The sequence below is a fragment of the Camelus ferus genome, chromosome 17 (genome assembly GCF_009834535.1).
Source record: "Camelus ferus isolate YT-003-E chromosome 17, BCGSAC_Cfer_1.0, whole genome shotgun sequence".
Lineage (NCBI taxonomy): Eukaryota > Metazoa > Chordata > Mammalia > Artiodactyla > Camelidae > Camelus > Camelus ferus.
In genome coordinates, this window is record NC_045712.1 from 13,949,102 (window position 1) to 13,973,623 (window position 24,522).

General features: G+C 41.6%; 1 protein-coding gene and 1 long non-coding RNA gene across 11 annotated transcripts in view; one reads left to right on the plus strand and one right to left on the minus strand.

The window, feature by feature from the left end:
- ADAMTS9 (ADAM metallopeptidase with thrombospondin type 1 motif 9) overlaps nt 1–24,522 on the plus strand; it is a 156,812-nt gene that overhangs the window by 92,452 nt on the left and 39,838 nt on the right. Inside the window, 1 exon segment of the mRNA XM_006178299.3 lies at nt 21,665–21,832. Within this exon segment, the coding sequence (XP_006178361.2) occupies nt 21,665–21,832 (168 nt within the window).
- LOC106728856 overlaps nt 1–24,522 on the minus strand; it is a 29,922-nt gene that overhangs the window by 1,195 nt on the left and 4,205 nt on the right. For 3 of the 10 annotated variants that reach the window (XR_004312056.1, XR_004312049.1, XR_004312057.1), the window contains 4 exons: nt 24,116–24,212; nt 21,078–21,521; nt 6,875–18,475; nt 3,853–4,108 (listed from right to left, as the gene is read on the minus strand). This is a non-coding gene — a long non-coding RNA (uncharacterized LOC106728856). Of the gene's footprint in view, nt 1–3,852; nt 4,109–6,874; nt 18,476–21,077; nt 21,522–24,115; nt 24,213–24,522 lie in introns of those variants that run through there. The other 7 variants (XR_004312058.1, XR_004312050.1, XR_004312051.1 and 4 more) reach the window with 7 other exon arrangements.

Below are 24,522 nucleotides of genomic sequence, written 5' to 3' on the forward strand. Positions count from 1 at the left end.
TTAGGAGAAATGGCTTGTGTGAGTTTTTCATGACAAACCTGAAAGCATTCTCTGAGTCTTGCTTTAGGTGCTTTGGAATAATGCTTGTCGACCCAAATAATGAGAATTTATGAGCTCACGAAGGAAACGTGCTTTTGTTTCTGCCTGGTCAACTTATGAATTTGTGTCTACCTCATTTTCATATTAAAGTTTGCAGCTTCTGTAGGCAGGAAGAGAAAATGTCTGACATCAGTATTTTACCTCCTTACCCCATCTATCTCTAGCAAAAAGATTGTAAATATCACTACCACACTTTCCGAATACAGTTTTAAGCCGCCAAGCCTAGTATTATCTGAATATTTGGAGTAGTACATATTTCTATGTGTTTATATAATAAAGCATATTTATTTTTTTCCATGTTATTTAATTTTATATACAATGTTTAAAAATCACTGTTTTTTAGCAGACTGTAAAGGCAAATAGGCTGTGTGCTTAGAAATGCATGTATATGTTTCTTTCGGTTTTAAAAAGACACACTTTAATTCTGTAAATCCTCTCCTGCCTGTACCGTCCCTCTCCCAAATCTGAGTAGCCAAGTGTCAAGCCTTTATGTAATTGGAGAGTTGTAAAAAATGTATATCTGAAAGGGATACTTTAAGAAATATTTCTGAATTGGAAACGATGCTTAGTGATATAAACAAAAATATATGAGGCTTAACATTTTGTTGTTTTTTTTTTTTCTTTTCTAATACTGTTGTCCTGATTGATTGAGTCTCAGCTCTGAAATATGAATGCTCCATGTACTGAATTTGTAGAGAATGATGGGGCGTAGCCGGAAGACAGAACAAGTGGTTAGGAGAAATGGTTCTGAACATGTAACAGGCGGTCGGTACAGGAAAAAGCTCACCTAATGTGCATCAATTTGATCATACCTTATTCTTTGTGTTCAAATAACTGTAAAAAAAAAAAACTTACAACATTTGTCAACCTTGTTATTTGTTCACCTGCAATACATGTCAGAAGGCATTTCTTATTAAAGAAAAATAAAGAAAATGTAACAACGAACTTGAACTTTTCAGAAAAATGATAAATGGTGAAGATGACCTCAGACCTCTCCTGGTTCCACATTCCCCTACTGAGCCTCCATTTTGCACTGTAGTTTTTCAGGGTAATTGAAAGTGAAAGGGCCAAAAAAGGGAGTCCCTGTGTGAGTTTGAGGCTTTTTTTCCTAAGGTGCTGAATAAGATAACATCTACAAAGCAAATGATGCTAGCTAACCTTTACGGAGTATTTACTACATACCAAGCCCAGTTAAGCCCAGTTAAGCAAATACGTGTCACATTTAGCCCCCATGTTACCCCATGAGAGAGGTGTTCTTTATGAATCCTTTTGACTATAGTGATAATCCACTTTAGTGATAAGACTTCAGTGTCAGTATACTGACCGTATTAATCCAGTTTATTTGGGTAGAAAGAAACAGCCCATGTTCAGAATAAATTTTTTAAACTCCTGTTTCTATTCAATAAAAGGACATGCTGAAAACTCAAACTCCATCTAACCTCAACGTTGTTTAGCTAATATTGACATTGTCCATTTGACTCCAGCAACAACAACAACAAAATCCAAATTTATAACATTATCAGTAAATTCCCATGACCAGCAGCTAGGAACGCCTCATGCTAGTTATGTTTAAGGAATGGCAAAACGTCTCTCCCTTTCATTTTAAAGATACACTAATAGCCAAATTAGGAGGGTGATATCAAGATTTTGACCAGAAGGACTGTCACATTAAATGAATATGCATTTTTATATTTATATAAGATTTTTTTTTAGTAATGAAGATGTCTTAAACATACTGCTGGTATCTTTTAAAAAAGAAGTAAGAAGCATGTTAGTTGGCTCTGTCGATATAGAGTATAACGAATAAGGTTTTTTTTTAAGGAAAACATGACATGTGAAATTACAGCAGTGAGCTCAGGGTAGAGGGAGACTCCATAAACCGCTCATCTTAAATGTGCTCAAAAACAGCGAAACACTGGCCTGCATCTGTTTCATTGAAGATAAAACTTAGCTAGACTTTTTTCTTTTCTGTATTTCCAGTGATTGTATGCCTATCAGAGACTCTGTTCCTGCCTTCTGATAGCTGATATTTCAAGATAGCTTGACAGATTTCTCTTTTTGCCATTTTAAAAAGTCCAAGGGCAAGGAGCGGGGTGAGGGGTAGGAGGGCCTTTTGACCCTGAAAAGGAGTGTAGGTTCCCTCCCTGACTCAGGTCAGCGAGTTGCCCTTCTGGAATGGACGGGAATGGAAACTCCGGAATGTGGATTGGGAGGTGGAGGCTGCGTCCACCTCTAATTGGCTGGGAGGGAATCCTGATTATTAAAGGCTGTTGAGGAAGATTTATCTTATGGGGAGGGAGTAAAAGATTCTGGGTTGTTCCTTTAAAACAAAAAGGCATTCATTTTTCAGCTAATACTTTTTATTTGTCTACTGTGGGGCCAGGGTCTTCTAAATGCTAAGGATACAGCAATGAACAAGTCAGAGCTATTCATTCTAGTGGAGAAAGAGAAACTTTGGTGTTAAACAAACAAAACTGAACATGTAATGAACTGACATTTTTTCCTGACAGCCTTACTACAGCCATGAAAATAAAAATACAAATTGCTTTTAGGATGGAGATATATCTACCTATCTATCTATCTATCTATCTATCTATTTGTATATGTGTGTGTATATATATGTATCTCCATCCCAACAGCATTATATATATACACACACACACATATATACATATATGTATTCATGGTGGCTAATGATCTTTAGTCAATAAATATAAATTATTGATCATGTCTTTCCTTTTAAATGTGCAGTTGCCCAGTCGTTCTCAGTGATAAATGCTGTAGGCTGATAAGGTGGATCCTTTAAAAGCCTCCTATCAGAAAATATGCTTCTATTCACCTTTACATTAGCACCCAGACATGAATTCAGTGGTCTGAGAGCCGGGATGAGTGGAGGGCCTGGCTTTCTGCCTCTCCCTGCCCCAGTGCCCACCACCGGGATCCTCAGCCTTCACACAAGTGTGGGAAGTTGTGGCTGAGGGTCCGTGCTGTTTAATGGGTACCAATAAATAGATCTGAAGTGTGTGGATCACCACACCACCATCCTTGCTTCTTGCTGTTTTTGTGTCCTCTAAAGTGGGATCACTTTTCCTAGATTGTTTTAATCACCACAACATCCCTTTTTCAAAAATTTATAAGATAGAAATTGGGCAGCCAAGAAAAGAAGTATACAGGAAGTATTATGGGAAACAATCAATGTAGGCTGAACCTACAAAGCCATCATTCTTGGCCAGATCTGCATTCCCTGTATCCTACTGGAAAGAGGGTAAGCCTTGGCCAAAGCAGTCCAATAACTTGGGAATTTGGGAAATATTCTCTATCTTTGCTGTCCAGTATGGAAGCCCTTAGCCACAGATGGCTAACATTAAGCACTTCTAATGTGGCTCAGTGTAACAGGGGTACTGCATTTTAAACTGTATTTAATTAAATCTAAACAGCCACCTGTGGCTGGCGACTACCGTATTGGACAGGGCAACCTCAGGCAATTGGCATTTAATATTCAACTGGCCAATAAATCAATAAATTTATAAAAATAAACTGGGGAGAAAAACCACACATCAGCATGTAAGGGCTTCCTATGTAGGGTGCTCTTGCATGCAATAAATACCACCCTCTTATCCTTCTCTGTTTTGTGCCTTTGTTTTGGAACACTTCAGTGGGTGTTCCCTGACAGCTGGGCATGGAAAAAATAGGACAGTGAAAAGAGGCTTTCAGAACCAGCTGTCTTGAGAGAAATAACTCCAGGGTCTCTATGTAAAAGCAGCTGTTAAAACAAACTCTCCTCTTGTATATCTCAGAGTTCAAGTTCAGTGTGGCAGTAAGTTCAGTTAAGGAGAAAGAATGTTTATGTGTTCTCTGGATTGGAAGGGCAAGGCTGGATTGATGCTTTTTAGAAGAAGGCAAAAATGGAAAACACCAGGTAGCCACCTTGTAGAAGCTTGAATTCCAAGGGATCATTTCCTCTTTGAAGGAGAAGTTCCAGGAAGGCCGCTTTTGTAGTCACTGAGCCCTGTAGGTAAAGGTTGAGCAGATTAGGTTTAAGGAAGGAGTCTGTTTCAAAGATAATTCAGAAGAATCGGAGTTGAGGAAATGTCTCCTCCACCGCTGTAATTGCTGTCATTTAACTTCGCAAAACTTAGCCTCCCCAGGGTTAAGAAAACCATAATGGCTTGATTTCTTACCATACCCGATACTAATGACCCCAGAAATTTAAATACATATAACTACATTGGCTGCAGATGGACTAATGATATATCCTCAATTCTCTTTTCTAGGGGCTAGATAGAATTGCTGTTGGGTTTTTTTCCCCCTTGAGGGTGACATCTAAATTAAACTATAAATGCCTTTCAGATGGTCTATTTTTTTTAGAAGCCCTTATTAATTTATTATTCTTACTCTTAGGTTGCCTATACACTAAAATAGGAAATAAGTGAAATAATTCTCCCTAAGCCTCTTTCTTCTGAAGTATCTCAGGAAGTGAATGAATGGGTGGCTTCAGTTATCCGCAAAAGAGCTGTTTTCCCCTCAGTTTTGTACAGTGCATTTCCTCCCATAGTTATAGGGATGGCTTTGACTTTTTGTTGTAACAGTCACATCTTGGAGCATTTACTTTTTGCTAGGAGTTATGCAAAGCAATTCACCCACATCGTCATATGTAATCTCTTCTGCTTGGTGAGGTGAGCACCATCAGAAAAGTTAACTAGCTGGCTCTAAGTCAGACTGGGGCTGAACCAGGATTTGAACCCGGGACTTTGTAACTTTCAAGCCCCTGGTTTTAACTGAGATATAATCCCTTCTTATTACTGCATAGTTGGTGAAGCGGTGAGAAGCTATGGAAAGAAGATGTCTACAGCGTAAGATTTCCTGTTCTTCCAGATAGTAACTAAATGACATAGTCTGGCATTATTGAGCCATTTACAGATTTTGCTCAGAGATCCTAAGGGATGAATATGAGAAAATTGATTCTTTTAAAATTAAACCAGAAAAAGAGCAAGTTCAGGGGCTTCTGGAAGATTTGGAGGAAAATAAGCATCCAGAATTTATTAAGCAAGCATTAAGTGATATTTCTAACATTTTAATACACAAAGAGAAATAGAATAACTTGAGGTAATAAATCTAAGCGTTTTCTCTGTACAGTAGATACATAAATAACCAGGATGATTAGACTTTGTTAAAGCCAGTTGGGGGTTTGCAAACGTCTGTGGTGATAAGAGCTATTGTAGAACGTGACACACTGTTGCACCAGAAGTGAATTATGAAAAATGACAAAGTTAAAATTTATCAAAAAGCGACCTCATGCCAGTAACTCTCTGGTTGAAATAAAACACGTTAAATGCGTTGAAATATCCTCCAAACTCTTTCTTGAGCTAATACTAAGCTGCTAACAGGAGTTGAACTCTTCTTTTGGCAATGCTAAGTCTTATTCCTTCCCGTTGATAGGACAGTCAGCCACTTTGAGATCTGTCCTTGCATTCTCTTCTTTTTTCACCCCTCATCCTCCCAACTATTGAAGTGGTCCTGCATCTGTGTGGCAGGTGAACGTTAAGACATGGTTATGGTTTGGAAGATGTGTAAGATGAAGTGAGAAAATGACAACATTAAAAAAAAAAAAAACCCAACAGTGGATTTGCTTCCTTTTTCTAATTAGAACAAAGGAAGAAATGGAGACACCACATTTCAAGTCAAAATCCTTTTAACTGAGTCATTTATTTAATTGCCCCAAACCTTAATTTCCTTTGGAACATAGAGGCCCCGCTGTTCAAGCTCGGTGCCTTTCGCAAAGTAGGCAAACCATCAATATCGAAATGAATGAAAGAGCAATCCCAGCTACTTAGGAGCTGAAATCCTTATTGCATTGGCCTAAAATTATGGAAATAAAGGGCTGACTTGTAGAAGGGAATCATTAAAAAGAAACACATAGGTTTGGATGGTGGTGGTGTCTCGGTCGTGATTTCCTGACTTGGAGAATTGTATGGTATTTGTGTATGAGAGTGTATTTAGGAAACTAGAGTTTTGGAGATGATGGGACATTGTGTCTGCAAATTGCTCTCAAATTGCTCAGGAAAAGACAAAGTAATAATGGCATATATATATATATATATATATATATATATATATATATATATTTAGTGAGGAGGAAGCAAATTGAAATGCTGGGGAATCTGGACAAGAGGGGTTGGGAGGTCTTTGTGATGTTCTTGCAATTTTTCTTAAAATTTGAAATTTTTCAGAATAAGTTATTTTTTAAAATTCTTAAATATAAGTATGTTCGGAGTGGGTATTTTACTTCACAAGGAAGCAAAGAGTGGATCTGGGTTTATTTCCAGACTTTAAAACCTCTTGCCACATTTTAGGAAGCTGTGTTTAATCTCAGATTTACACTGTAACATCATAATAAAAGTGGGTGCTCTGGTCTGAGCTCGGCGGAAACAGAATCTCTCCTAGTTTTTCATCGGCTTTTTTCCCATGAACTTGTTCTTCTCTTGGTCTCCTCCCTTCCTCCCTCCACCCCTCCCACCCAGGCAGCTAAAATGAAAGACCTCTGGGAATGGTGTGTTTTTTTGCTCCTCTTTTCTCAGGGAAATCCAGACTTTCATTGCCAGTCTTGCCAGTAAATTCCAGTAAATACATGGCCAACTGAAGCCCCCACTTTTTTATCCATTGCTCCCCAGTCAAAGCTCAGAGTCCTTTGAAAAACTGAAGAATTTTTTTCCAAAGATGTGTGCTGTTTGTTTTCTTTGTGCTTAATAAAAAAGCCCGCTCTCAACCAACTCACCTATTCCTGCATTGCAGTTTGTCCTTTCTTAGTGAAATCATGGTTTCCTTCTCGTTGGTTTTCTCTTAATCAGATGGGAAGTATCTGGGAACCCCGTAGCAGGGGCAGGTCACGGCTGTGATGTCAGGGAGGCAGTGCTGCCTCCGGAAGAGCCTGTCTGTTTCATGGTAGTGGCCATCTTCATTGCTGTGCATGGGAATTGATTTTACGTTGTACACGTCACGTTCTCCAGAGACCAGGATATCCCAACCCTAAGCCTAGGATCCTGACCTCGTTAGGTTGATTTCTTGTGGGCCCTTTACCACCCCCATCCACAAAAAAGGTCTGTGTGCTTTGCCCACCTCATCAAATCCATTAAAACCATCAGTTTTGAGAGCTTGTTGAAGGACTTTCTGGAAACCTTGGGATAATTCAGTGGTTCTCAATTGGGGCTGATTTGTATCCACCAGTGGACATTGGGCAATGTCTGGAGTCATCACTGGTTGTCACAAACGGGTTTGGGGGGTACTATTGGCATCTAGTGAAGCGCAGCCAGGGATGGTGCTAAGCGTCCTATGATGCACAGCACGGCCCCCACAGAAGAGGGAGGACTCACAGCCAGAAATCAAAGCTGAAGTAACAGTGGCAAGCCCCGTTGAAGGACACTGGTTTGCTGTCAGAAAACACTGCTCTCTGGAGATTTGCATTTGCCATCAAATAGTATGTGAAATCCTAAGAACCCAGCAAGGTCAGTCAGAGATTCTCAAGGATGACCTACAAATGTGAGGCTTCAAAGTTGTCTAAACAGACTCTGAATTTGCAAATCAACAAGCAGCATCAATCAGTCTTTTTTTGGAGCCTGGAGGAGAAGTTGTTAGTGTGTATACATGCGCCCAGTGTGGTCCGTAGACATTCTGCATGGTGACTTTGGCGGGAGGGACCGACTTTGGAAAGAAAGGCTTAAATGAGGATGGGAATTTCTAAGAAAACAAAGACTACTGCAACAGGTTCATACTTTTGGATTGTTCTGATAGCACTGATAGTATAGAGATAGATAGACAGACCAATAGATAGGTAGATAGGTAGATAGATAGGTAGATAGATAGATAGATAGATAGATAGATAGATAGATAGATAGATAGATAGATAGGCAGGCAGGCAAGCAGGCAGGCAGGCAGGCAGGCAGACACTCCTTTGCATTGGATGTTTCAAACAAACAGCACTTCCCTCATCCATGAGAGAATTTGCACATGTATCATGGTCCAGCTATATCTGGGAATTGGTTTCAGAACTGAATATTTAGGAATTTAGAGGGGGTACTTTTGTAAAAGCATAATTAATCCTAGTGAGCATTTTATTTGGGCAGTAGGAGACCACGTTTCTGACTAGAGACCAAGACAGTGGTACAGAAAGTGTTCCATGAGTTATAAATGGGTCTGAAGCAGATTTTCCCAATCTCGACACTATTGACATTTTGCCAGACACTTACTTGTTGTAGGATGTTGTTCTGGGCATCACAGGATGTTTGGCAGCACCCTTAGTTTCTACCCACTAGATGCCAGTAGCATATCCTCTTGGTTGTGATAACCAATAATGTCTTAAGACATTGGTAAGTGTCCCCTGGGGCTGATATCATCTCTCCCTCGGGGTTTAATGAATTTCTTATAGCAGAATTGCCTTTCCATATTCTCATGGGCGTTAATGAGGTATATAGTCTGCAGGATTTCCCAAATATGTTTGATACTAAGTTCCAGTCTTTTTTTAAGTTCAGAGAAGTCTTAGAGGTTTTGAAATTGTTCTCTTCCTCCTCTCGGAGAAGATAAATTGTTATGTCTTAGAGATCACTAGGTTTTCACAGTCAGTTATTTTCCCATCAGTTTTTTTTTTTTTTAACCCATCAGAGGAAGCTGTGATCAGCTTTTTCAGATGTGTGGCATTAACTTTGTTCTTCAGAACATGAACTTCTGGGAAAGAAAGTTTCTGAAGTTCTACCCCTCCATAGCTCTCCTTTTCCACTTTGCAAATCTTTCCTGCTTTAGCAGATGGCAATTGCTGTAAATTTAGCAACCTCAAACCCCCCTGCCACACAGACACACACATATATATATGATCAGGATGGCAGACACAACTCTGAGATTGGTGGGACAGAGAACATTTTTAGATGACGCATCTCCTGGCCCCAAGAAGGAAAATCAATCTCAATTCTCCTTCTTCAAAAGGGTCGGTAATGATGGCCATAAACTCTAGTAAGTGACACCAGAGCTTTGAGACAGGAGAAGGTAGAGGAAAGGCAAGCAAAATGAACCCAAGACATTGTCATCAACCTCAGAAGTTTTATGGTAGGACCTAAGTTCTAATGAAATATGGATTTTTTCCCCCAACGTTTAAACTTTATTTGATAGAAGACTAGAAATTTTTACAAAAAAGTAGGCATACACACTGGGGCTCTAGAAGAGAACTTGGTTCTCCATAAGATGAGTGGGCACCACCTTCCAGAAGTAAACAGAACCTTAAATTACCAATGGGCTAATTATGTTAAAAGCTCTTTCAAATTAAAGGTGAGGTTTTGCCTTCTACCTGATTATAATCTTGCCAGTGATTCTAGGCTATGAGAAGATAAAGTCACCAATGAAATCTCAGTTTCCTGAATGAGTGGGTTTCTCTATATCCCAGTCACCACCTAATGACCAGTTGTCTTATATGTCTTGATGTGGCACATAAAAATGCCCATCTGCAGCTGGCCAGATGAATTTGACCAGAAGTGGAGAAAGAATAAGAGAAGGCCTCTAATTTACTGGGGATCTTCTGTGAGCCAAGCTTTGGGCCTGGTGCTTTGTAAGCATTGTTGCTAGTCCTTATATATAATCTCTGAAAAATGAGCCCTATTATGTCCATTATGCAGGTGAGAAAACTGAGTTCAAGGGAGGCTAAGCAAGTTTCCCACCCATCATAACAATCCATAATTCTTCGATCCAGACCCAACTGACTGCAAAACTTCATGCTTTCCCATTTCCTCTCTGGTAGGGCTTTCAGAACTTCTAGTAATACTGATTTTGGCTTGTGACACACACAAAAAATGGGCTCTTGCTCTAGTGGAAACCAATTTAGCTCTCCTCTGCTTTTTAAAAGCCATTGAAGTTGAGCTTTGGAGTCTGAATTTTTGAATAGGCCCCTTTTAACACTTCAGTTGCTTTTGAACGATTTTCAAAGGAACTCAGAAATTAGCCCCGGTCACCCAACATTCTCAGACCAGAGCTCTGAAAAGGGCTGGTTTTCTCCTGGACATTTACAGCACGATGTGAATTAGTACATCTGTAAGAAAAAATCTGCTTTCTGGACATAGTCTGATCCTATTATTCAGGTAATAACCCCCTCACTTAGTAGAGAGGTTTGCCGTGGCTCGCTTGTAGAGAACGTATAGGAGGGTGGCAATAATTTAATTCTATCGAATTCAGTCTATAGTTACAAAACCTCAGGCTTGACGCTGGTTTTATAGTCCTGAATACCCTATACCTTGAGAGCCTTTTTCGAAATGAAAGGGAACCTAAAAAATTCAGGCTCAAACTTAGACCCATTATTTTGGAACAGATGTGTAAGTTTTAGGTTTTTTTGTTTTGTTTTGTTTTGTTTTGTTTGCTTTTAGATGTTTCCAGCCAGAATGGAGATAGTATCTGGCCTCAATAGAACCCGTTCTTGTCCATTACATTTCTTTGTAGTCTATTTTCAGTCGGTATATCTACATTTTTTCACTTGGCAAGCGTGCTGATCTCAGGTGACATCTTTGGGGGAAAAAAAGTCTGTGACCCTCAGAGTATACGGTGGTCTCAGGGGCTATGAGCTGAACCTTCACTGTTAGACTTGACTTTGCAGGACAGCATGGTGTTCTGAGTTTCCAGCTTCTACCATTTGCCATCTGCTATCTTACATCACATGCTCAGATAACCTCCTTCTTAGATGTCCCTTGTGCGGTATTTAGTTCTCTAACTATGAATTAAAAATTAAACCACAAGAGTGTTTAACCAGTTTTGGACTGAATGGACGCAGGAGATAGGCGAGAGCAAGAGCTATTTATTTGGTCCTTACAATGAACTGAGCATTGTGTCGAATGTTTGCTTAATCCTTAAAATCTCTTGTGAGATAAGTGGCCCTCGGCTCTATTAGATACAATTCATTCATGCATTCATTTGTGTGTTCCAAAAAGGATTCGCGTGTTTTCTGTAAGCCAGGCACTGCTCTGAGCACTGGGGAGATAGCAGTGAACAAAACAGACAAAAATCCTTGAACTCATCAAGCTTACATTCTAGTGGGGAGGGGGAGATAACCTATAAATAAAAAACAAAACAAAAGAGGTTAAATATATATTGTGGGGAAAAAAGTGGTGCCATAGATTAAAACAAATTAGAGAGAAAATAGCGTGGAAGAGGAGATGGGAACTGTAGTTTTAAGGTCATGCAGGTCTCCAATAAGAAGGTGACATGTGAGCAGAGATGTGGGAAAATATAAAAATAAGCCATGTGGATACCCAGGAGAAGAGTATTTCAGGTTAAGACCTGGAGACAGGAGTATGCCAGGCATATCTTGGCCATAGCAAGGAAGGCCAGTGTGGCCGTAAGAGAGGGGGTGTGAGCGGTGGGATATGAAATTAGAGATGGACTTGATGAGGAGGAACATGGAATTTGATCATGGCAGGGGGAGAGAAAAGGACCGTTGGAGGGATTTTTGCTTATACTTACTGACTGGGAAGCCATTGTGGGGAGGGAGAGTTGAGTAGGAGCATGAATTTGTTTTAAAAGAATGACTCTGGCTTCTGAATTTAGGGGAAGCTACAGGAGGAATAAAGGCCAAAGCAGGGAGACCATTAAGAAGCCAGTGGAGGGAAGATACTGGCTCAGATGAGAGTGTTCAGTGGAAATGGTGAGAAATGGTAGGATTAAGATTTGTTTTTAAGGTTAGTGCTGAAGAATTTGCTCCGAGTTCAGATACAGGATAACAAGAGAAAGAAGGGAGTTAGGATGACTCCAAATTTTGAGCAGTGGATGAGTGGAAGGATAGACTTTCCAATGATGGAAATGAAGATGGTAGGAAGATCAGGACTTCGGTTTTTGGACGTGTTCGGTTTAAGATGCTTACTCACCATCGTTTCATACCTGGATAAGCATCTCGCGTAAGATCACGAAGAGCGAGTGCTAGTCAGACCAGGTCTGATTGATTCCAAAATGAAGTTCCTAACTGCCACACTCTTCTGTCTCAACCCTTGGATTTCCATTGAAATAAATCTCAGAGTAGTTCAGGAATAATTTAGATTCACAGAAAACCGTCGAACATAATTTTAGCCACTTCACATGCCTAATCTTCCATGTTGTGAGCCATTTACATTTAGCTGCTTCTTATTTCTTCTCATCTCGTCCTTTCATAGTGGTACCAGCCTTTTCTTTACAAAAGTTAAGCAGGAGGAGGAGACAAGGAAAGCCACAAAGGTCTTGAACAGTACACATTGATAGTAACTTGGTCTTCTCTGAACTCCCAGTAGAGCATTTTACAGTTGGAGGACGAGGATCTAATTCAATGATGGTTAAGATCGCCTTTTTCCCTCTTGCTGAGATATATTTCTCTGCTTATAGGGTCAGATAGGTATGCATATTTCAGTTCTGGGGTGGCATGAAAATCCACCCAAAAGCAAATTCATTACATGAACTACTTTCCCCGCAAAGTTGTAAATTTTTCAGTGCAAGATAGTTGACATGATGGCAAGTAAAAATGTTCCTTTCATGCAAAGGTGATGGAGGAAGGACCAGACAGGCAGGCACAGGAAGACTGGAAGAAGAAGTTAAATGGACTCTGCCCTGGTGTCTTTTAAATGACTGAATGATACTTAGACTAGTTCTTTGGGAGGAGGAGGATGCCCAAGGGATGGACATCGGTTGGGTACGTGACAGTCCAAAGACAGCCCACCTGGATTGCTTTTCCATGGAAATATTCACAAAGGTGACTTTAGCTTCCCATGTCTGTGCCTGGCTGCCTATGACTGTAGCTTTAGTCATGAGTGGGCCTTCACGAGCACTGTCATCTTTCAGCAGAATGACATCTCCAGGTAGCCTTGATCCCTCCAGTGTGGGCCTTCAGTCACAATCTATCTTCAAAGCACCAAGAAACTTGGGTCCCTGTTCCCACCAGCCGTAACTTTTCCATCACCTACTTACTCAGACTCTTCTGTGCTCATCTTTGGAACAGCTGAGAATCAAAGATGCTAGAACCAAAACCTCACCTGCTACCCTCCCCATCTTCCAGACTGCCTTCATAAACACTTCTGTGGCAAGCACAGAGTGTGGGTCCTGGTACCATCTTCACCTCTTTCCTCAAAAATGCCAATACTGTGATTTTGCTGAAGTCAGGTTACAACGCATCACCACGTCTAACCTTGAAAGGGAAAAGAAGCCTTACAAAAGTAGGCAGTGTGGTGGGGAATGGGGGGTCAGAGGGCGTGTTCGGGGTATCAGGGCCTGAGGACATAACATGTCTCACATCCCCGAGGACACCACTGGATGTGGCCATGCTAGAATTCACTGCCTACAGCTTGTGCACATTTTCTTGGTTTTTGTTTCAGTCTTGGTGGGGAGAGAAACTGTAATATTTGTACTCCTGTAGAACAAAAAGCATCCACCCCAATCTGGGTTTCACAACTTCCGTAGCTAATTTCATATGCTGCTATATTTTATGTTACATCGTATTCCCCTCCTCTAATATGAAGTTGTCACATTTTGAGGTGAAGTGGAGAGCCCCATACCTCGTAATCCTTGGAGGTGATGGGAAGTGTGGGGCTCGTGAGCACCCCTCACTGCCTCCTCTTTGCCTGTCCCTGCCACCTCCCTTGCAAGGCATATGCAGGGCCACCTACTTGGATATAGTATTGATAGGAGTCTTCAAGTGTGTTCCAAGAGTTGACATGTGAATCTTAGTTCCTTTTCTCCCGCAGTCTCAGACCTTTGTAGCTTTGCAAAGGCTCAGGGTGTTGGGGGCAACTGGGCTGGAAGGATGGCCCAATGCCCCATCCGGCTGCAATGACCGTGACTCCCACATCCGCTTTCTTCCATGGTGTTCCCTGCCAATCTCAGGCTTTCTCAGCTCCTTTTCATGATAATAAGTGCCATGGTGGTCCTGAACATGAACGGCCATCAGGCAGGCCTGTCAACACTGGCTTTACGCCCTGAAGTCACAGCCCTTGTTTCCTGGCCAAGCTTTCTCTCCTTCCTCCTCGGTCATTTTGGTTCCCTGATGCCCCTGTTCAGAGCCATTCTTGTCTTGTGAGAAGCCCTATAAACACTTCCCTAAGCATGTTCACATCACCACTAAGGAGATCAGCTTTCTGACAAAGGCCTGTGACCACTCCCACCGCTGAGCGAACAGAGCAGGCAAGTGAGTGAGTCTGTGTTTGGTAATGATTAGCGCTGGTGCTGATTCTCTGCCTCAGGACGTTTGAAGAAATAACATGAAAAAACAAATGAGAAACACCAGGCGTTCTTGCGATAGGAAGCGTGAGCCGGAAATGGCGTAGAAAAGAGATACGGCTTTCAGGTGTGGTGTCTTTCTTTTACTTACGTGTCTTTCTGTCTTCTGTGGTTAGAAGAGACCATGTTAATAGGTAAGAGTCTGTAAGAGTGTAAAGGCCCCACAGAAAAGAAGGAATCATCAATGTTTATATCTGCTCTGGGGATTTCTCTGTGACCCATTCACACGGGTGAGATTTTGCCAGACTGCGTTCCTCCTTCACCCAGCAGTGCCTGTATTAGAATGTTAATTTTCGACTCCATATTTTTTTTTTAAATATTCACCATGTAACCTACGTCTTAGAAGATACTTTAAAAGACTCTGCTGAGTAGAAGTAGTAGTAGCAGGGACAGTGAACGTGTGTTGATTTTTACACTCTCGGGCCAAAACCCCAAGAGCTCTCTATGCATTGTCTTGTCTGATTGTAACACAGCTCCACTGGGTATAGATGGACGGGGCTACCACCTCCATTTTACAGAGAATGCGTCTGAGTTGAGAGAGGGTCAGTAACTTGCCCCAGATGGCACCAGGGCAAAATGGCAGATAATATTCCAACCTCGGTCCAACCTTGGTCTGTCTGACTCCAAAATATGTGCCTTGAAGGGCTACATCTTAGAGCAGGGTGAAGGCCAGCACCCGTGTGTGAGCTGTGGTATCCTGTGCTGATACCCATGCCCAGCCACTCCATGGAATTTATTCTTAACTGGGCCCTTGGAACAAGAGGTGGTTAAACCCATGCTTGTTCATATTGGAATTGGAAGTCTCTCAGAGCCAGAGGTGCAGCATCCACGCCTGCCTTGGCTAGTCCCAGCCCATCGTGCCAGCTCTGTGTGAGCATGACTGAACCGGAGTAGAAAGAATCAGAACATCTGGTTCCCAGGAACCATTCAGAACACCAAATCTGGTCACAGATCCCCAGCATGATTGGTACCAAACACTGTTCTGTGCTGGGTACACCAACTCCTCTTAGTCCTAAGTCTCCATCTACTCCTTCCCTGTCATGTGACTGTGAGCATGCCGCGTCTCCTTTTCCACAGTGTTGAATTTGTCAAACAAATTTGTCAAACCTCTGAGATGACCTACAGCTCAAACATTTGAGAGTTCAGTTAGTCCTTGGTGAAAAGGCAGGCCACAATTTACATGTAACCTTCCATTCATGACCATGCAAAGGGCCGTTCACCAGTGAATGGAGACAGTCATTCACCAGGTGGCATCAGACCAGCCTCAAAGGGTGAATCAACCCTAGAAAACAGCCAAGAGAAAACCAGGGTGTTGCTTTGGCCATAGGGAAATGTGGCCCTTTACTTATGTGACTGTTTATTTGCTTTTCATAGTGTCTTTCTTCCCAGGATGCTGAAGGTATTGTGGAGAAAGTATTAAAGTCAGAAATATATTGCATAACCACTCTCCTTCTGCTAAACTGAGCATCAGAGGTCTCCAAATAGTCTTAAGGGACAGTTCTTTGAGGTCCTTGTTTTCTGTTGTCGCTGTGGGTGAGCAGAGGTGAGCAGCCTGTTTTCTCAACCAGGCCCTCTTTTCATTGTACCTTAAGGAAGAAAGCGGTGGTTTTTGGAGACACACATGCTCTATTTGAAAGCCAGCCCTGCTGCTTCCTCACTCTGTGACCCTGGGCCAGTGATGTCACCGCTTTAATCCTCAGTCTCCTTGTCCATAAAAAGGAATCTTAATAGCACCTGAACTGCACGGTTGCTGTAGGGATTAACTGAGAGAAGCCAGTGCCCTTCAGCCCCCGGTCCCACTCATCATAAGAACCCAATGAAAGTTAGCTAGTGTGATTTCTAATAGTTCTACTCCAAGTGGAAGAGTGCTCTTAGGGTGGCCTTTTTGAGTCTAAATGGCATGTGCCAAATCAGTTCTGCATCAGCTCTGAGTCAGGTCCCAGGTGGTTCTTTCTTGAAAACTTTAGGAAAGCATGGTGTTTGGTTTATAGTACACTTCCATGATGACTGTAGCTTTCACGTGTTCACACATTCCCATAAATATTTGCCCACTGCCTACTGTATGGACAACAGTAAATAAACATACGTGAATTACAGCTACTATTATTTTTCCATGTGACCAGCCCACATGGTTTTCCAAGTCTTATATTAAGCAGTTTTAAAACTTTGATCCCTCAGTCTGTATCTTTACACTAACTTTTTTTTTTTCTGGTGAAACAGTGGATACAGGCTGGGGTCCCTTTGCCTTTCCTGATAGTGTGACAGTCCTGCAGTCCTCACGTCATCCGTCACTGTAATTGGCAAAGGCAGCTCTGAACCGTGGGCACACGCATTGCCTCCTGTCTGATAACGTAACTTTCCAGACGAGGTTTGACATTGTGTTTGGTTAAACAAAGGCAAAACAAGAGCAGAACTGAGAGGAGCTTGTTGTTATGAAAAGACACACGTCATTTTTTAAATGACGTGATTTAGATGTTATTTTCATATTTTATAAAACCACAAGGGAAAAGCCTCAAAGAATAATCAGTACAGTCTCCTGTCTCACAACTGAACTCTGCCCGCCAGTCTCAGAGTGGTGGTTTGCTATCTGATTGTCAAAAATCCTTCCATCAAGAGGGTCTTGACTTTGCTTGCTAATGGCTTCTAGTACATGACCTTTCTCTTGGCCTTTTCGGTTCTGTCTTATTTCTAACCTGCTGTCAGCCAGTCCTCTGCTTAGAAGTATGGACTTGGTGGTTGCTCAGCATCCTCCATAACACATTTCACAGAAACAAACTCTTGTGTATCCAGATCACTTGGAGATGGAAGTCGCGCAGACATACAGAACTGTGCCCAGACACTCTGCTAGGGCTGACCTCCTGGACCACCCATTAACTCTTATGTGTCAGGCACCTGCTACAACTCAGGCAGTCCTGGTCCACACCCCACCCGCTCCAGTATTTCCTCTGAGCCCCAGCATTTTCCAGCCTCACCGAGACATTTCCTTCTGGCCAGATTCTATGTACATCGCCGACCTCCACCCTCCCCTTCCTATTCCTTGGTTCCTCATGGTGTCCTTACCACTTCTGTGTGGGCCTCCATCTCCATTTGGACGTCCAGGTTCTCAGCAGCCTTGGTAGCGCTGGGAGTCTCATTCTTTCCAGGTCATCAGCCCTTCTCATCCAGGCAGACACACTGGGGTTGTTTGCTGGCTTCTCGGTGACTAAGAGACCATGCACCTCAATGTAAGTGAAAGGATCGATGCAGGGCATCCCTAATGCCAGGGGCGGCACACCGGGAACCGTGGGACGCATATCCACGCCATAGCCAGAGCTACCACGAGAGAGAGAGCCAGCCCTTGGTGGAGGTTCTGAGCACGCTGCCCAGGCCTTGAATTTCATCTCCACCAGATGTGTTGAAATACATGGCTTCCAGACTCTTCGACTTTAGTCTAAAAAGTTAAGACAACATCTGAACAGAGCTCCACATTAAATACTCTCTTTGAACAACCTTGCAGAAACAAAAGCCCGAAAGCCCTGGCATTTGAGGTCCTGACCTTGGTGCTTCTATGTAACAAGCAGAGATTACACTGTTTGAGAGTGTTGCTCAAATTTGGAGGAAAAAATCATTCTTTAAAACAAGTTGGGGTGTTTCCCCACAGGAAAAAAGTTACAGTCCTACTGGCAAACTAGGAGGCTATTTTGGTTGCAGATAAAAGAAATTAAATATTCTCCAGGGCAGGAACCCTCAGATGTGTAACTGAATTTCACTATTCCATCTCAGTGACACGCAGTGATGCAAAACTCAGCACCTGAGAAAGGACTGGAAATGATCAGATGGAAATTTCCCTCAGAATGTAAGGGCCGAAACCTGTGTTTATTTGATTATTAAAATGGTAACTTCTTTATGGAATCATAATAGACCCATTAATAAACCTGTTAGATAGGAAATTTTCCACAAGCAGCTGCTTTTCTTCACTGGTAAGTTAGAAAGCATGTAATGAAAAGGGTTAGTTATCAGATTAGATACCTTGAGAATTTCCTTATCACTTTTCGATCTTAATTTCAGGCAAATATTATGTGTAGCAAGTCATGCTGAAGTGTCAGTCTTTCTTTTCCAAATCAGTTCCATTCAAGTCCTCAAATAAGAAACACATACATAGGAATGAATGGGTGGGATGCAGCTGATCCAGATACTAAAAAGATTCTTTAGGCATCCTATTTCAAATCGACTTCATCCATCTTCATTTCATGGGTGATGGATGTTGGTTGCACCAGGGGTGCCCCTCAGATGAATTATTATCAGTGATGTTGTTGATGATTTAATTATCTTCACTGTGCTGTTATTGGTCCCACAATCTAGCCACTTGCGACGAAGTCATGTGGGAAGAGATATATATAAAGCGTTGTGGTTATGCCTTTTTGTAAACACCATTTGTGTCTGATAATAGTACCTCTCTCTATGGTTGTTGGGATGATTAAATGAGATAATGTATGTACAGTCTTAGAGCTGTGCCTGGCACATAATAAATGGGAGAAAGCTGTGCCTTTTCTAATTCTGCCTCTGTCGATTCCTCTCTGCTTTCGGGCTATCTCTTCCAAGGACCACTAGATGGGATTTGTTTCATTTGTTTATGCAACAGACTTTTACTGAGCACCTGCTAAGTTCCAAGAATTATATAAAGTGTGGGGAATATAGTGATAAACAAAGCTGCCATCCTCCCTGTGCTCATGGGATGTGCAGACTAATGGACAGATGACTAAATAGCATTTCCATCAAGTCTCTTTTCCCCTCCATATGGAGGGATGGCTTGTCTGGACTATTTATATATCAAAGTGATGATCCCTCAGGGTAGACTTGCTTTAAGTTGATCTGTGTTCATCTGATTACTCTAAGACAACTATCTGTTTCTTCACCATAATCAAGCACGTGTTACCACCCATGAACCCATATCCTTTCAGTTCAGCTTCTTTCTTACAAATAAATATATCCCTGACTCTCAATGCTGCTTTTCCCATCTCTTTTCATGTCATCACTGTCCATCCAGTTGTCCATACAGAAACCTGGGAGTCCTTCCTGACTCTGCCTCTCCCCTCCACCCCGCAACTGATCCATCAGGAACTATCGTTCCTTTTTCAGAAAAAGATGTCTTCAGTGCATCAGCTTCCTTCACCCCACCACTTTGCACCCTAATCTAAGCCACCATCACCTCTCACTCGGACAATGGCATTAGCTTCCTGGTTAGTGTTCTGGTTTCCACCCATTGTCTACTCAGTAGTCATGGTAGAATTTTTGAAACAAAAATCTGACTCTTTCTTACCCTGACTTCAAGCTCTTCAATGACTTTCCATCTCATAGAGAATAAAATGTAGTATTATGACCCGAGAGCTCTGCATGGTCTGGCCCCAGAGAATGCCTCAGGGAGCCTCTTACAAACCCTCCAGCCCCTCCGACTCCTTCAGAGCACGCATCTGAATGAACAAGTATGTATTTATTTTTGCCATCACTTAATTAATGCTGATCTCCCTCACTGGTCTTTAAGCAACATGAGGGCAGGGGTTACGGTAATTTGTTCGTTGTTATATTCCCAGCCCTTTACATAATTCTTGGAACTTAGTAGGTGCACCGTACATGTTTGCTGTATAAACAGATGAACTCACGCCAAATGCTGTGCCTGTATTTTGGGGGTGTGGAAGTAACTTTAAAATATCAAGTATTCCTATTATTAATAACTAATAGTAGGAATTATCTGTGTTAGTCATTAGACCATGGGTTTGCAGGGGTACTTCTTGGAGATTCATACTAAAAGCCTTCTAGAATTAGAGCCCAAAATCTTTATTACCTCAAAAACACTGTAGGCTGAAAGATGGATATTTTTGTTCCAGGTATAGGTAAAAATTTTCAAATTTGGCTCCTTCCTTTCACACTGTATTCTCTCTTAAGGGTTCCAGAACACTACTCCACATCATAACATTCACAAGGTGAGATTTCAAATGAAAACAACAGTGTTTCCATCTCCAGAAGCAAAAAGTTATAGCCAAATATATTGACCTACATATTTTGAATTTTCTCTAGCACCTACCCTTGAAATGTGTATGATGGTTTATGTTTACTAGAAAAACATGTCTGGCACATTTGTGAATGGTGTAACTTTGAGCATGCTTGGTAACAGTTTGTGGTTGAATTTATATTAGGCTGTATGTTTTACACGATACTATTCATTAGGCATAAAAAGGCACTTTAGCCATTGAAGTTAACAAAAATCACCAAGTCGGCAGGGGAAATTAGAAATCCTGGGTAGAAGGAAATGACACTTGAAAACTATTTTCGTTGCGTTTTCACATTTTGCTCTTCATTCTTAAACTCATTTCCCTCTGAAATGCAAGAACGTTACACTGGGAAATAATGTGGCTTGAAAACCGGAGCCAGCCAGCTTCTGATCCAAGGGTAATGACTTCTGTAATCGCTAATGAGGCAATGGACGTTGAATATCTCAGCGTACTCATTGGGGCTAGCCTCTTGCCTGTTCCGCAAGAAGCTGTCATATCACATTTTTGTCCCGACTCCATGGGCACTTTGATTCCTAAACCTTTCTGAGAAACCTACTCTGAAATCAAAGTCAAGTTTCTTAGATGTGGTCAGACAAGGTCACATTTAAAACAGTTCAGTGAACCTGCAGATCAAAGTTGAAAGGTAATGCCTCCCTCCCCAGATTGGCACAGACTCACCTGCTGGCTTACCTTTCAGTTTCTGATGTGCCTTTTTCACCTTCTTTCCCGTGGACTGGGAAAATGAGAGCTTATCCTCTGAAAAATGGTAGAAGAGTTTCCTTAAATCATTTCGCTAGGAAATGGAACGCAGCTGTATTTTGGAAACGCACCTTCCTCCAAAAGAGTGAAATCGTGAGGCATTTTATTGAAGGCATATCTTGATCAGAGACTGCATGAAGTGAGATGTCCAAAAGGAATCCTTACTAATTCATAGTAGGACTTCTTTCAGTCAGAATTTCATGATAGTTTCAGGTTCATGGGCTTCATATTTTTGGCCTGAATTATCAGGGTTTCCCCTCCCTCTTGAGTGACCCAAAATACTGGACAGGATTCCTGCTGTAATGCTGTCGACATTTTTTTCTCCAGTGCTACCTTCCTTCTGTATTGAGCCTTGAGACGTTATCCAAAACGGCGCTGCCAAAGGGGGGAATGATGACTCTTGTTAGGAGTGATCTTAACCTCGCACAACACAGGGGTTTTTGGTGTTTTTTTTTAATCGAATTCCTTGTGATTTTTTAAAAAAACAACAACAACCTTGCCATTGCTTTATATTTCAGTGTTCTGTCTCTTGTGGTCGAGGGCATAAACAACGAAATGTTTACTGCATGGCAAAAGATGGAAGCCATTTAGAAAGTGATTACTGTAAACACCTTGCTAAGCCAAATGGGCACAGAAAGTGCCGAGGAGGAAGATGCCCCAAGTGGAAGGCTGGCGCCTGGAGTCAGGTGAGCAACGCTTCTCCTCTAATGACTGCTTCCTTACCTGGGCCACCCGTGTGTTGGCTTGTTTCCCTGCACAGTTTTGGTTTTTCAGAGGGGAGCTCGGGGACAGGGAGGGAGAAAATCTTTATGGCAGGATACTCACTGGCCATGGGACCGTGGGCAAGTGGCCTCAGCCCTGGGCGCTTTGGATAATACCTCCCAGAGGATGGCTGTGAGGATTAATTCTAAGTGGTGGTAGAAATGGAGGTGTCAGCTGTCTAGGATAGAGTAGCCCCCCAATCCTTTGCTGATGGCATTTTTATAATCACTGGCCACTTAGAAAACCACTCATTCAGATGCCAGTAAGGTTGACTATGGTCATTTGGCATGAATTGGGTCTGAATTGACCTTTGAGGTTCTTAAAGGGCTGTCAGTATAAAGTATTAGAGAGTAAGAGTATTTCCCTGCCCATCAGCTTCTATACAAGAGAGGTGAGGGACAGAGAGGGCATTCTCTGTCATTTCCTAGCTATACGGCCTTGGGTGATGACTTCGTATAGCTCTTATGAGGACTTAATGCGATAATGAATGCCGCGTACTTAGCTCAGTGGTCTTAAATCTAATAAGCTCTCAAGAGTAATATTTTGTTTGGATGTGTGCGATGTGCGTATATCCAATGAGAAAGGGGAGGTGGGTAAGTACCCAAGAATCTGTTTACAGTTAGACTCTACTAATTCTAAACATTTGGTAGCCTAGTTAGGAACTGGATGTGAGAGTTTCCCTGTTGAATTTAAGAGGACATTTTAGAAGCTTCTCTTTACCAAGAACAATTGATGGGTGGACCAAATTAGCTTCAAGTCTAATCCTTCAAGTAGACCTTGTCACTCCACACGCATACATTTCCTCAGCTAGGCTGAAGGTACTTCACTTAAAAGTAATAAGGCCCAGTTTCTTTTCATAGATTCTGCATTTCATGCTGCTCTTTCTCCTCATTTATTTGATTCAGTGAGGTTTTACTGAATCTGTGGTCCTCCTGTGCAGTGGAGAGGTAGGCAGACAATCCTGAGAATCAGTGGAAGACCAGGTGCAAGGTTGGAAGCCTCTGGAATGGATTCTTTCAGGGCCTGGATCTTGATTCCTAAGACCCCTGAGAAGCTTTGCACAGCTGTGTTAACATGGGGAGGAGCTGAGAATCCTCCATTTCAACATGACTCATGGAAAATTCCGCTAGAAAAGTGAATTTTTCTTAAATACCCTGAGCTGTCACCATTGTCCCCCACACCTCCCAACCATGTTCCCCTTCACAGAGATAGAAAACGTGACCTGCTTCGTCCCCCAGCAAAGTAGCCTCAGCCCTCTCGAGGCCTTTATCATAATGATCATGTTTTGGTTTTGGTTTTGGTTTTGTTTTGGTTTAATTTAACCATCAAATTATCTGTGCCCAGCCAGAGCTAGTTCCTCCTCTGGCTTCCTTCAGGGATCAGATTTAGGCAGCATTTCATCCTGGTCATCCTTAATGGTTTGTCTAAGTGACTATTGTCATCTCTAACTTCCAGCCCTTTTATTTTTGGAGCTATTCAATTCATGTAAAAGCCTGCAGCTAACATTATTTAAGATACCACACTAATTAACTTGTCCTCTTGTATACTTCCATGCTCTGTTAGTTTTCGTTATGTTCCCCAACGTCTACTTATCATTTGCATCTTGTCCTGAATATTAAGTTTAGAGCACTTAAATGATGCTCATTTTAAAGGCCAATTCATTCAAAAAAAGGATTTAAAAAAAAAAAACTTTCTCCCTTTATTGGTAAACACAGAGTGAGTTTGACTCTAGTATCCTGTGATCTTGATGGGAAGTCTCTAATTGCTCACAAAGCTGGGATGATTAGTTTTGAGCCCTTGGGGTTTTTTCAAACATAAGGTAATAGGATTATCAGAATGCCTCCCCAGAAAAGACTGCACCTGTTCAAAATGATTGCTTAGAAAAGTCTAGTTACCTTTGAGGAAAATGCAAGTAAACACAGTTATGTAATGGTCTGTGGCCAACTTTTTAATGTTCTGATTTGATTTGTAGAAATGAATTATAAAAGCAGGCAAGACAAGGTGCTGCATGGGTAAAATCCAATTTGTGCAAATTAGAAGCATACCTAAAATACCCAGTGGTTGATGGAGAAAGACAGTCTGCATGATTAAAGATTATTGGTTTACTAACGATCCGGTGGTAAACAGAATTATTCCCTAAGGTGGAGATATAAAGCAAGAGTAATGATTATCCATTTGCAACAATACTTAGAAGATTTCACACCTACCTGGTCCTTTTGTTTTCTGCTGGTAGCTATATTCTAAGTTATCTCATCTTCAAGGTAGGAAGAATAATGATCGCAATTCTTCATCATGTCAAAATGTCTGATGATAGAAAGACACATAGAATTTTGGGAGAAGAAACTAGTATAGCCATGCTAATCTTCTTAGTCTCTCCCTCAAAATTGGTGTTTTGAGGTTTAGAGTGGAATGTTTCATTTCTACATCCTTTGAAAATCTTGAGTTTGTCAAGAAAATTTTCATCCTCACAAAAGTTTGAAAACATTTTTTCCCAAAAGTCTGCATTCAATTTGTTTATTTTTATTGAGAGCTGAGGGATGAAATTTTAAGACAAAATCAGCATCAGATTCTTATTCAGCTTGATGAATGTGGGGGCTCTGTAGTCCTGTGATTC